The sequence below is a fragment of the Chionomys nivalis genome, chromosome 8 (genome assembly GCF_950005125.1).
Source record: "Chionomys nivalis chromosome 8, mChiNiv1.1, whole genome shotgun sequence".
Lineage (NCBI taxonomy): Eukaryota > Metazoa > Chordata > Mammalia > Rodentia > Cricetidae > Chionomys > Chionomys nivalis.
The window spans coordinates 82217039-82230455 of NC_080093.1; the positions used below are offsets into that span (position 1 = coordinate 82217039).

General features: G+C 46.5%; 1 protein-coding gene across 1 annotated transcript in view; it reads right to left on the bottom strand.

The window, feature by feature from the left end:
* Insc (INSC spindle orientation adaptor protein) overlaps positions 1–13417 on the bottom strand; it is a 108075-nt gene that overhangs the window by 70815 nt on the left and 23843 nt on the right. Inside the window, exon 2 of the mRNA XM_057778993.1 lies at positions 12584–12684. Coding sequence (XP_057634976.1) covers positions 12584–12684 — 101 coding nt within the window. The remainder of the gene's footprint in view (positions 1–12583; positions 12685–13417) is intronic.

The following is a 13417-nucleotide window of genomic DNA, read 5'->3' on the forward strand; positions in this document are numbered from 1 at the left end:
TACATAGTTTATATGCCTATATATTTGGGGTCATGTAAACATTTCTTTGGGTAAAAGGGATCACAGGAGATAAACTGTCAGAAGTCCAGGACTATCTCCTGGGCCAGTTCAGCTTGTGTATACCTCACCTCTCCTACATGTACCCCAGCTGCTGGTCCTAGCACCCTGAAGCTGTTCCCCACTTATGTTAACTAAGTTTAAATTCCTTGAAAATAAGAATGACAAACACTAGTAGCTGCCAATCTGTCTGTTTCTTAGGGGTATAGAAATCCAGGGAGGAAAGAAAGCCCATAGTGATTTAGTAGCATGTATTGAGGCTCGTAAGTAGCAACGTTTGGTGTTGAACCCAACACTTCAGACTCTAGCACCATGTTATTACGTGCTACATTAAAGGATCTTACAAACAGTCCCAATGTCAGGTTCAGTGCCCGTAGGTAAAGACTACAAATGCATCCACACACACACAGGAATTCAAGTTCATCTGTCCCTGTGCTCAAGCTCCATTGTCATGACAATGCCATGGAACTTGATGTGAACACTAGACAGGTATGAGCTGTGTCTTCCCTGCTCTCTTCTCTTCCCTGCCTCAAAGGCTTCCTTTGACCAACATGACCCATACAGGAGTCCTCTCAGATCCAGTACATTGGTGGCCATCCTAAGAGCACTGGGTCATTCTGTGGAAAGCAAGTAAAAAAAAAAAAAATAGGTGCCATCTCTAGAAGATTCCCCAGCCAGCCATTCTACCACCTGCCACACTTCTGAAGCTCCCCTACCATCCACCCCAGTGGCTGGACCTCATCTCATCCACCATGCAAGCCTCAGGCTCTGACACAAATCCCTGCCTCCAGTTACAGGCAGGCTTGAAGGACATAAAGTTCTTCCTTTGAGTTGCATTGGTGGCTCTGTCCTCCAAAACATCCTCAGATGCAACTAGAAGAAGTTGTTCATCGTACCAACTCCCCTAGCCAGGATGTGTCAAGCCCAGGTTATAATCAAATGTTTTCTACGTACACACCATACACCACTAGAGGCTCCAAAAGCTGAGCAAGAGAAGCTCTCAGTCCTAACAAGGCTCATTAATACATCACACAGTGAGGCAATACCAGCAACCAAATCTAAAGTAATCCTCACAGTAGCCGGTGTGTTGAGATCCAGCAAGAAGCCAACTGGGACTCCAAGCCTCTATCTATACTGCCTCCTTTCAAAACTGTGTGAGACGGACTACTATTACTTCCGATGAGGAAACTGCTGCAGGGTGGAGCCCATGGTGGGTACACGACAGAGCCATTGCTCAAAACTACCATCTCAGGCTCACTAAACACGGGCTGTCATCCAGAGGCTGTGAAGAAGTAGCTCCATGATTACAGAAGACGGAGCCTGCTTGACATCGCCGTGAATATTTACACAAAGGAAATAGCATTTACCCTGTCTCAGGGAAGAGAGGCTGACCAACATGAGAAGTCAGTGGCTTTCTATGCAGAGGGGCACATGCTGTCCAAAGGTCAAAAGGATCAAATTAGTAATCCCACCGGAGCTGTCCTGACTAAAGCAGGGGGCTGCAAAAGAAAGAGTCTGAAGAGATAGACTGGTTTGTCCCTCATCAAAGACCTTGGATGCAGTCAGTTTAGGAATCTGGATTTAGCTCTGAGCACATTTGGAGTCACTTGGAAGAGGAGTAAAGCAGGGTTAAGTACCAGTTGGGGGCTGCCTGAGATACGGTGTTCATGGAAGAGAGAAACCGAGCCTCAACAATGACAATGACTGGGAATAGAAAGAAGTGGCTGTCCCAGAAGGGAAGGAAGTGAGGGGACATGAGGGAAGGAGGGAAGATGAAACTTCATCTCTGGATGTCAGTGACTGATGCTGCCATTGTTGGGACAGGAGTCACAGACAAGCAGGAACTAGTTTTCATTTTGTTTGGTTTCAGTGCAAGGTACTATACAAGTAGGGTCCATAGACCGCTGCAGAAGGGGGAGTCTGGTCTTGTGGGGACATACATCTAAGAGTCCTTAGGGTCTCCCAGGGAGGAGACAAAGCAAGGGAAAACGTCCCTTCCCCCAGATGCAGCCCCAGTACCAACTCATCCACACCCAGCCTTGGTCACTGTGCCGCCATGGAATGAGATACTCCCCTCAATTTCAGAGTCTGGGGACTGTGGCTCATTAAGGTTTGGACTGCGTTAGCACTGAGCATCCCATAATTGCATAGTTTGCCTGACTCTCTGTCATTAGCTCTCTGGACCTCTAAGCCCCACCTCTCTATTGGATTTGCTGATTGACCCCAACATAAAATGTCTAGCTAACCAGGGCAGCTCTGGCTATGCGGTGGGGAATCCTGCTGTCCTTGCCACACCCGAACTTCTAGTGGTTCAAATGTCCTCAACCGTGAACTTTAAGCTGCCATCTCACTATGCATGAAATCTGTCCTTTGCGAGCACAGACAACTGATCCTATTACTCACACAGAGGAGAATTGAAAATTGAGGTCAAGGCAGAGGGCCTGGCAATGAGTCACATTCCCTTCATGGTGGAAAATCACCAGTCAGGAGCCTGAAGGGTCTCCACTCAAAGAGTCTGAGGGAACATGGCTGGGACTGGGGCTCCGTTTTTGCCATATCCACAATGAACTGGAACCTGAACCTGATGCTCTAAAGGTCCTTCCTGTGCCTGGGGAGCCGGGGGATGGTATCTCACAGGCATGATGTTCCAAGGAGCTCTGCCATGTCTCTGAAGATATTCTGTTACCCGTGTTGCTCCTCCATTGCTCTCAGACCGAGGCTTTCCTAGACATCTAGAATGAGGCGACTAAGCCCCCAAATCTGGATCTGCTGGAGACTTGCAGACTGCAAACACAACTCCAGATGCAACCACAGTCGTCTCCGCGCACCAGACTCCTGACCAGATGATGTTGTTTAGGCTGGAATTAGGCAGGGTGGGGTTGAGCAGGGGGAGGGAGTGGCAGAACCTCATCTTAAGGAACTAACTCCAGTACCAAGCACTGCACTCCTAAAACATTTCTCCAGGAGGCTCTAGGTCAGAGGGAATAGACTTCCCCCCACCCCCAACAAGGGAGGGATTGCCAATCAGAGCCCCGATGGGTATCAGCCTTCAAGGTGGTTTGATGGTTGGAGATGACCATTCTTCCTTACAGATGCAGAAACAGGGAATAAGGGGCATCATGTAAGACCCCACTGCAAACTGTTTTAATAAACATCCTTGGCACTGGGCTAAGTGCTTAACTCAATCTCAGTTGCTCACTTTAACCCTCAAAGCAGTCCTATGAAGTTACCATCACTGAAACTGTGTGACATTTGGGCAATGCCACACAGTGAAGATGAGAAAGCAAACCTCAGAAACCGCGAGAGCAGAGTCTTTATCTTCTCTATTATGCTGTATCCTTGGACGATGTCAAGAAACTCAACTGATGGTCCCACCTCTAGGACCCAGGGGCAGCTTGTTCCACTATGCAAAACTGTTCTTATGCTGCCTTTGTAAAGCTTGGGACCATCTAGAGCCCATGGTGTGCTGGTTACTTCCTGAGTCCTTCACTCATTTCTTGCTGAGAAGCCATGGCACAGTGTGTGAGACTTCAGGATGGCTCTACTGGCTTGGGCCCATCAATATAGATCTCTGCTGTTTCTGTAGTGGAGCAGAAAAGCTGAGGAGAACACATGAACAGTGGTCCTGGGAGAGTAACACTATCAGAACGCTGAGAGCCTTGGGGTCTCCCCACCCCTTCACCGATCTCACCCCTGCCTTTGCCTCTTGGATACGGCCCCCTGCCTTCTTGCTTTGAAGCCCACCACAGAGAACACATCTCTAGGGGTGATCCCAAGGGAATGATATCCCCACCTTGACAGACCTATACCAGGCCTCCAGTTCCTGGTATCATTTCCTCATTCTTAGCTTATCTCATTGGTCCTGTGTATGGTGCGCTCCCAAACTCTAGAGTAGATAGTCAGTGGAACACCATATCTGTTCTCTGCTTGACTCGTTTTAATTTATTCATACTCCAAGTGGTATTTTCATTTCAAAACCTTCCAAGTCTAGAATTTGGATTTCTCTGTCTCACTCCTTCCCATTTGCTGGACGAAACGAGTTCTCTGTAAAGAGATGCTTCGCTATATAAAAGGCACTAAGAACTAGTGTGCAAAATCTATTGTGCACACTGGGCTGGGTGTTCTAGGATTCTACAGCAGAGGTACTTGTGATAGTTTAAACGAGAATGCCCTGCCCCACCATAGGCTCGGGCATTTGAGTATTCGTCTCAAGTTGGTGGCTGTTTGTGCAAGCTTAGGAGGTGTGACCTTGTTGGAGGAAGGGTGTCACTGGAGGCAGAATTTAGAGTTTCCGAGTTCTGAGCAATCCCCAGTTCATTCTTTCCCCTCTTGCTTGATGTTCAAGATGTGTGAAGGCCTGGCTCTCAACTTACGGCTCCAGTCACCAAGTCTGCTCCCTGCTGCCATGCTGTCTCTGGCGTGATGGACCCTAACCCTCTAGAATCATAAGCCTAAAGCAAACACTTTTTTTTGTAAGTTGCCTTGGTAATGGTGTTTTATTATGGCAACAGAAAATGCATATATGATCTTCATGGGGGTGGAACCTCTTATTACACAGATATGTTCCTTCCACCAAATGTGTGCCACACACGGTGCGTGGGAATTAGCAGAGAGTCATGAAAGAAAAGAAAGGAGAGCTTGGCTAGAGCTAGGGTATCCCTGTTTCCTACCCTCGTAGCATGCTCTCAAGTTCAGCGGGCTTTGGAAGAAGATAGCTCCAGATGAAGGAGTATCATGTGCCAAGGAGAAGATGCATAGGATCATGACGAGGGAAGTGGGGAGCTGCCAAGTGTAGCCAAAGGAGTAGCAGTGAGTTTGAAATGACTGAGAATTCTGACATGTGTTGGAATGCTTTTACTTGTGGGTTTATGAGCATTATGCTCCAACAAACCAGAGCAAACCTTTCTTCCTTAGCACACATCCAGCCCTATCAAGGAGTTCTTACAAGCTATAGAGCTCACCATCAGAGCTGAAACTAGTATACTTTGAAACTGGTATAGTCTACAGTTTCACCCCAGGTACAAGACAGGTGCCAAACCCCACTAAGAATCCCATAGGAGAGACGCAGGGGACCTCCTGCTAGTCAAAGGAGCTGCTTTCCCTGCCCTGTGGTACTAAAGGTCATTTTGTTCTCAAAGGGACAAAACCATCTAAAACTCCTGGAATGTTGAATCCAGAGAAGCCTCAGGGGAATTTGCACCATCTCCCCTTCCTGGGATGAAAAATTTGAACCTTGGAGGAGAAGGTTTGTCCAAGGACACACAGCAAGTTGGTGGCAGGCTGGCCTCTGACTCCCAACCCATGCTCCCTGCTGCACTGTGCCTCCCACAAGAGATTTGATGAGCAAATTATAGACTTTCTCTCTTCCAATGAACTTAAAAGCAAAGGCTAAAACTATTTCTGAATCATTCTTCTTTAGATGGAAAGAAAATGTCTCTCTCAACTCTCTTAGTCTTTCAGCCAACCAAACCTTTGGCTCCCACTCAGACTTCTCAAGATAAATAGCTTATCCTTTCCCTCCAAACAGCTGTTTTCTCTGAAATAAAAAAAGAAAGGAGGAAGGAGCGGAAAGAGAAACATATAAATGGGAGGGAGAGAGGGAGGAAAAGAAAAAAGGAAGTCAGAGAGAGAGGGTAGGAGGAAGGGAGGGAAAGAGGGAAGAAGGAGAAAGACTAGCAAGCTGGAGACAGAAGATAAGTGTCTTAGGGAAAAGAACGAAGTTCCATTGCTAAGCCATGCATATTTGAGTTCTCTTATACACCTGAAGCTCCCTAACAAAGGCTTGTCTACTCATCAAACATCTATGGGGACTTGGGGGAGGGACATGCACACAGAGTCTGCTGTGTGTGCTCATGCATGTGCAGGTGCTAGACAGGAATCAGTGTCTTCCTTTATCATTCCTCACCTGTTGCCTTTAGACAGGGTCTCTCACAGAACTTGAAGAGTGCCTTTTGGATAGTCTGGACAGTCAGTGAGCTCCCAGGATGTGCCTGTCTCTTTCTGTTCCCCAATTCTGGGGTTACGGACACCTTATGGCCATGCCTAGATTTTTAGGTAGGCGATGAGGATTCTAACTAAGGTCCTCATGCTTATGGAACGAGTGTTAATGCCTACCTAGTATCTCCTCAGGTCATCAGACATTTGATAAATTATTATTCCTTCAACAACCACTTATGGTAATCCTATAATATACATCTGATTATAGCAGGAGAACAAATGAAAATGAGCTACTCATTAGTTCCTGGGTGCTAAAGACACTAACTATGGATTGGATAAGGCGTCATGTCCCAGATTGAGTAAACTCATAAACTCACTTGATTAAAGGCATAAAAGGAAATTATGTTTTAAATTGTTTCTTTATTACAGATCCCTGCCATAGAAAATTTCTGGAGGCAGGGTGGGGATATGGGCTTACGAAATAAAAGCCAGGGAAGAAAGGTCTCAAAGGTGGGGAAGGAAGCATAAACAGCTCCCCTCCCTGCTCTGAGCCTCAGTTTCTCAGGCATAGATAAGCTCGGAGGTAACTCGCAGCTACAACATTCAATGCCTCTGTAACCCCAGTTCCCAGAAGTGTGTGGGAATTTATATTCAACGTCTTCTTAAAAATAACAACTGAATCACTCCTGTCTGCCTGCTCCAGCTCACACACTATGTTTCTGTGGATTTCTCTTGAGAAATGAGAGAAGGGAGGGAATTTAATTCTAGCTTTGATTGGCCTGCCTGTTGGCTTCAGCAACAGAAAAACGTACAATTATCCCATTGACAATTACAGTCTGCACACTTCACCACCGTCACAGAAAATGACCCTCAGCAGCAGAACAGCAGCCACAGAGCAGGGAGCACACATGTAAGTCATTACTGACTCAGGAATGGGCTGGCCTGCAGCGGCCCCCACTGCATCTTTGTAGTAGGCTGGACAACCAGGGGACCACTCATCACTAGCTACAGGGGCACCCAGTCCCGGTCATCTCAGACTTCTGGTTAAACAGAATTCACAAAACAAAGAGCTTCATGCTCAGTCAAAGGGTCATAGGTGCTGCAAATCTAAGACAATCAGCCCAATAGAGAAGTCACTGGATAGAGTGTGAGTTTCCTGCTGGCAGGGACCACATCCAACCGGGTCATTACATGCCCTCAACTACACCGTACCATACAAGATATGGGGTCTACAATCAATAAATATTTGTACAATAACTTTTCAGGAGGTGGATAAACACATGACCGCTGGAATAGTTGAGTGTGTGGTTGTGCAATGCCCTAAGAACACTGTGGATTAAACAGACCGACTTGAGTCTCTTCCAGCACAGGGATAGAAGTCTCATCCTAGCTCTGCTACACAGCAGCTCTGTCTCCTTTCCAAGCCTCAGTGTCTCATTGGGGTGCAGATTAACCAGTGCTTCCAAACTTCTTTACAGAAAGACTCGTTACATAGCTGCTGGAAACATCACAACCTGAAGCCTTTAGCTGTGAAACCCTCTGGGCATGTTCTCAGAGGGGTGGGGCATGCCCTTCCTATATCTGCCCTTGCTTTAGAAAGAAACTGAAAAAATATATATGTTTCATAGAATGTGACGGTTAAGATTGCTTGTTGGCTAGCCTGGGTCTGGAGTGTCCTTGGAGACCACCCTCTGCCCATGACTGTGGGCAGGTTTCTATATGGGTTTAACTGAGACCAGCCTCTGTCCATGGCTATGGGCAGGTTTCTATATGGGTTTAACTGAGACCAACCTCTGCCCGTGACTGTGGGTTTAGCTATATGGGTTTAACTGAGACCAGCCTCTGCCCATTACTGTGGGCAGGTTTCTATATGGGTTTAACTGCTCTAGGAAGACACACTTGAAACATAAGCAGCATCATTCCATGGATGAAGAAAACAAGAGAAAGCAAGCTCAGCACCATCATTTAACCCTATCTTCTTCCTGACTGTGGACACAATGTGATCAACAGCTTCAAGTTCCTGCTAACCTGCCTTCCCTTCTGTGGGCTGTACCTCAGTCAGGTTCCCACTAACCTGCCTTCCCTTCCGTGGGCAGCACCCTTAACCCTTAGACTGTGAGAAAAAAACAAAACAAACAAAAAAACCCTTCCTTCTGTAAGCTGCTTTTGCCTGGCATTTGGTTACACTCATGTGGAAATAACTGATGCACAGAGTTTCTTTGAGCAAAGAGTGGCTCGTTCATTGGGCAGCACTCAGAACCAGGAAGTCACGGGGCTGTGCTGCAGCAGTATAGGCAGTGAGCTCTCACAGGCTGAACACACACAGAAAACAGAAAATCTCCCTGGCTAGTAACGGACTCCAGGGAGGGAGCGGCTGGTGGCTTCTCGTTGGTGAAATCTGTAGTCTTTCTACTGAACTTCACTCTGGCTGACTTGGAGCAGATGTCCCAGCTTACTGGATTCTGGGTCAGAAACTAGTTTTATTCCCCAATGACAGAGCAAGGTAGACCCTAAAGTTGCCACTTGGACCTATGAACAACTCTGATTCCAAAGCTCCCTGTGAGTTACCACAGAGCCAGTATTAAATTCAGTTTAACCCTCTACCCAGCCCTCCCACAAACACTGACAACCTCAGCCCAAGGGGCCTCCCAAAAATCTATCCTGGACTTTGAGCAACACCACCGCAAAAGCTGCTTTCCAGAAAAGTTAACCTATGACTCCCTTGTTTGCAAAATAGAGACAGCAATGATTGCACAGGTCACAGTGACAGTTCAGTGAGTAGCAACTTGCCATAGAAGGTACTTATGCATTTGAGTCCATGGTGTGATGGGCTGCGGTTAAGGCCAGCCCCTTTAGTTAGCTGTGAGGACCCTGCTGCAATCACCACAAGAGAGAACTCCACAGCGTGAGTCTCTGCTACTGACTGCCTCTAATATAGTACCCAACTTATCAAACCAGACCCCTGACATCCTGTGAGCAGGAACTAACTTTCTCTGAGAGCAATATCCCATAATCCAAAACTACAGCTCGAGAACATACATGATAGACAGGTCTCCAGGCCCAGTGGTTTTACCCCCAAGTATTTTCTTTTTTATTTATTTATTTATTTATTTATTTATTTATTTATTTATTTATTAAAGATTTCTGCCTTCTCCCTGCCACCACCTCCCATTTCCCCCTCCCCCATCAAGTTCCCCTCCCTCATCATCCCTAAGAGTAATCCGGGTTCCCTGCCCTGTGGGAAGTCCAAGGACCACCCACCTCCATCCAGGTCTAGTAAGGTGAGCATCCACACTGCCTAGGCTCCCACAAAGCCAGTACGTGCAGTAGGATCAAAAACCCATTGCCATTGTTCTTGAATTCTCAGTAGTCCTCACTGTCCATTATGTTCAGCAAGTCCGGTTTTATCCCATGCTTTTTCAGACCCAGGCCAACTGGCCTTGGTGAGTTCCTGATAGAACATCCCCATTGTCTCAGTGTGTGGGTGCACCCCTCACGGTCCTGAGTTCCTTGCTCGTGCTCTGTCTCCTGCTCTTGATTTGGACCTTGAGAAAACAGTGTGGCGGTTTCTCAGGAATTTCGGGATTCACCTACCCCTGGACCCAGCAATACCACTCTTGGGAATATACCCAAGAGATGCCCTATCATACGACAAAAGTATATGCTCAACTATGTTCATAGCAGCATTGTTTGTAATAGCCAGAACCTGGAAACAACCTAGATGCCCTTCAATGGAAGAATGGATGAAGAAAGTATGGAATATATACATATTAGAGTATTACTCAGCAGTAAAAAACGATGACTTCCTGAATTTTGCAGGCAAATGGACGGAAATAGAAAACACTATCCTGAGTGAGGTGAGCCAGACCCAAAAAGAGGAACATGGAATGTACTCACTCATATTTGGTTTCTAGCCATGAATAGGGGACATTGAGCCTATTATGCATGATCCTAGAGAAGCTAATTAAGAAGGTGAACCCTAAGAAAAACATTTAGGCGATGAAAGGAGACAGAGACAAAGACCCACATTGGAGCACCGGACCCCCAAGTATTTTCAATCAGCTTTTTAATACTAGGCTAGGAATGTGTGAATCATTTCCTAACATGTGAAAGGAAACATGTTTCTCCCTCTCTTGGACTCACTGACCCGTCAGAAATACAGCAATAGAATGAGGACGCAGTAACCAGCTCCTTCCACAGTCCACAGCTCTTCTGCCCAGTCCACTGCCTGGACTTCCCAAGGAGGGCCTACTAGATAAGGCTGGCTAGATTCCCATGTTGCGGTCATGTGATCTAACTTCTGCTTCTTCTTAAAACATCTAGGGACATTGGAAGTTTGAGAGAGAAAAAGAAAGATTAGCAGGTAAAGTCTGCCAAGATCCGACCCTCACCCCTTATCCTTTATTCAAGGGAGCCTATACTGTCCTGAAGGAGTCCCTGTGTGCCAATAGGTTTTGTGTGTGTGTGTGTGTGTGTGTGTGTGTGTGTGTGTGTGTAGCGGTAGGGGGCTATATGTGCATGAGAGAGAGAGAAAGAGAGAGACAGAGAAAGAGAGGTTCATAGTCTCATAAGAAGCCACAGACATAAGTACAAATTATTCACAGATAAAGAAACAGAATTTTATATTTTTGGTTGGGTTGTGAACCTAGCCTTTAACAGTTGAGCCATAAAATGAATTCAAAAATTAAAAAAAAAAAAAACATTTTTTTTTCTTATAGCAGAGTCCGGAGTCAAGCTGAGGCACCCTCCTTACCACCACCACCCCAGACACCTCTCCAGCCCTAGAGCAGACTTTATCCCACCCACTTAGGATCCCATTGCCAGACCACTGCTGTTCCACAGCCCGATTTAATGTCACACAGGGAAGAGATGGGCAGTGAAGTGGCAGGCAGACTGTACCCTCTATACCAGGACTCTCCCATTTGTTCCAAGCTTAAAATACTAGACTTTGAAAGAGTCTGTGTTTTTCTATTTATTGGTAAGGTCACCCACCAGTGGGGGAGAGGGTCAGAAAGGAGAATTCTCGAACAACACCTACACAGTGACCCTGGCATTAGCAGACTCTTGTTAAGCAATAGTCTCTCTACATAGCTCTCCACATAGTTTGCATATATTCATCTGATTAGCCTCACATTGACCCTGCATGGTATGTACTGTCATTATCCCCATTTTAAACATGAGGGGACTGGAGGACAGATGGTGCTCCAGAATTTTCACCAGCCACACAGTAAACAAGAAGAACAACTCAGCTCTAAGGCCAGGTAGCCTCATGGCCATAGCTGACTGCACTTGATCATCTCAGGACAGCTCTTCCGTCAGACTCCTGACAGTCACATCCCACCATTTCTGAGTTTCACCATACATACTACATGCACAGCTATGAACACTTATTGCCTGCTTCTGGCCCTACAGGAAGCTTTAAATTACACTTCTAATGGTGTTGTGCCCTGGGGAACATGCAAGAACTGTGTGCCAAATTCCTCCACTTCCTTCTAATGATGGTTTTGGGAGACTAGACCAGGCCTTCATAGAGAGTGATTAAATCTGTCCCACTAGGGAGTTTTGGCATGTAATGGTTTTTTTTTGTTTTTTTTTGTTTTTTTTTTTTTTTGAGACAGGGTTTCTCTGTGGTTTTGGAGCCTGTCCTGGAACTAGCTCTTGTAGACCAGGCTGGTCTCGAACTCACAGAGATCCGCCTGCCTCTGCCTCCCAAGTGCTGGGATTAAAGGCGTGCGCCACCACCACCCGGCGTAATTCATGCTTTTATTTTAAAGCATCACACTATCTTCTGTGTACCTACCTGCCAACCATCATCTATCTATTCATATATCTGTCTATTCATCTATACATATATACAGCTATCCCAAAACCAAATGAGCAGTATAGAAAGGAAGGTAAAGTGACTCAGCATCCAAGGCATTTTTGGTGGGAACTTGGGGATACAGAAAAGGTGAAATAACAGCAAGACATAAAACATGACAAATAAAACAAAACAGGATTTAACAGGATTATGTCGTCTCTAAACAGCTCATCAAAGTGCCTCAAAAAATCAGAAAAGAAACAGGATTTTAATGAATGCTGATGCTAGGGCTAAAGAAAAAGTTCCTGTGATGATGGAGGATCTAAAGGATCCAAGGCTAGACCAGTTATCAGAAGTCCGGAGCACCGGACCACACAGCTCCTTTGCAGATTAAGCCTTCCTCAAAGTTACCAGCTATCCCCGTGACTAAACCTGAAGGATGTCTAAGGATGGGGATCTTTCATGTCAGTCAGGGCAGTCCAGAAAAGCTCATCATGCATAGACCCAGCACCCTGGACTTCCACCCCTGCTTCTGGTTCTGAGCTCCATGGCCTGCCAAGTCAAATCTGCACTGGTAACTCTCTGTGGACTTTCCAACCGGAAGTAGGCACCTCCGATGGCCACATATCTCTCCTCCAGACTAAATACCTTCAAACCCCTGTCTTCATACACTCCTTATACCACCTCCCTCCCTCCCTCTACCCACATCCCTCCATTCAAGGCAACTAATACCTCCCAAGGACCAGATCTTAACAATCTTCCCCTGGGTAGTATAAGCGAATGACTTACCTCTGCCCTTGCAGAGGAATGGAATCCAGGTGGCGGCCTCCAGGTAGTGCCATCATGTTCATCCCAATCTGCAGCAATGCCTGCCCACAGTGGTCGGGACCCTGAAAAGACAGGCCAAGGTGGGCCTATGAGAGAGGAGGTACAGTCTCTTTCCTCTCAAATCTGGGCTCGAAGGATCCGAAGTAGGTGTGACAGAAGACCTTCCGGGTTTCCTCTTCTCTGAAGTCCTCACACAGGTAAGGCAGGACTCAGATCTGACCTTCTTTCTAAATCCCTGGCTTACTCTAACCCCCTACAATCTTTCCCTTTGTCCTATTGCCAAATATTTACCTGTTTTGGTGTGTGACGGACACTGGGACACACAGGCCAGCAAATACTGTGCAGGACATACGCATACTAAAAGAGCAGCCAAATGCATTCCACTCCAGGTGACATCATTTAACCTAACAGCAAGTGGAACGCTCAGGGTGTGACCCAAGACTTTAGTGACTTTAGGCCACCGAGTCATGACAGAGTGGATCTTAGGAAAGGTTTTCTTTCTCTAAGCAGAACCACCAGCTGAGACCGTCTCTTCCCTATTAGACCCTGAAGATAATACAAACCCACTGCAATGAGAGCAATTATGCCGTCGTGAGAGGTGCTCGTTACAGAACAGAGCGAGAGTGCAGAGAACATTGTCTGGGTCCCTGACCACAGACCCTCTGAGTCAGCTGATCCTGCGGTCTGACCCATCTCTACACTTCCTTCATCTAAGATCCCAAACAGACTTGTCAGTGAAGTCAGTAGTCACGAAGTCCTGTACTGTCAAAAGTATACCAATGGGAAGAACCTGGA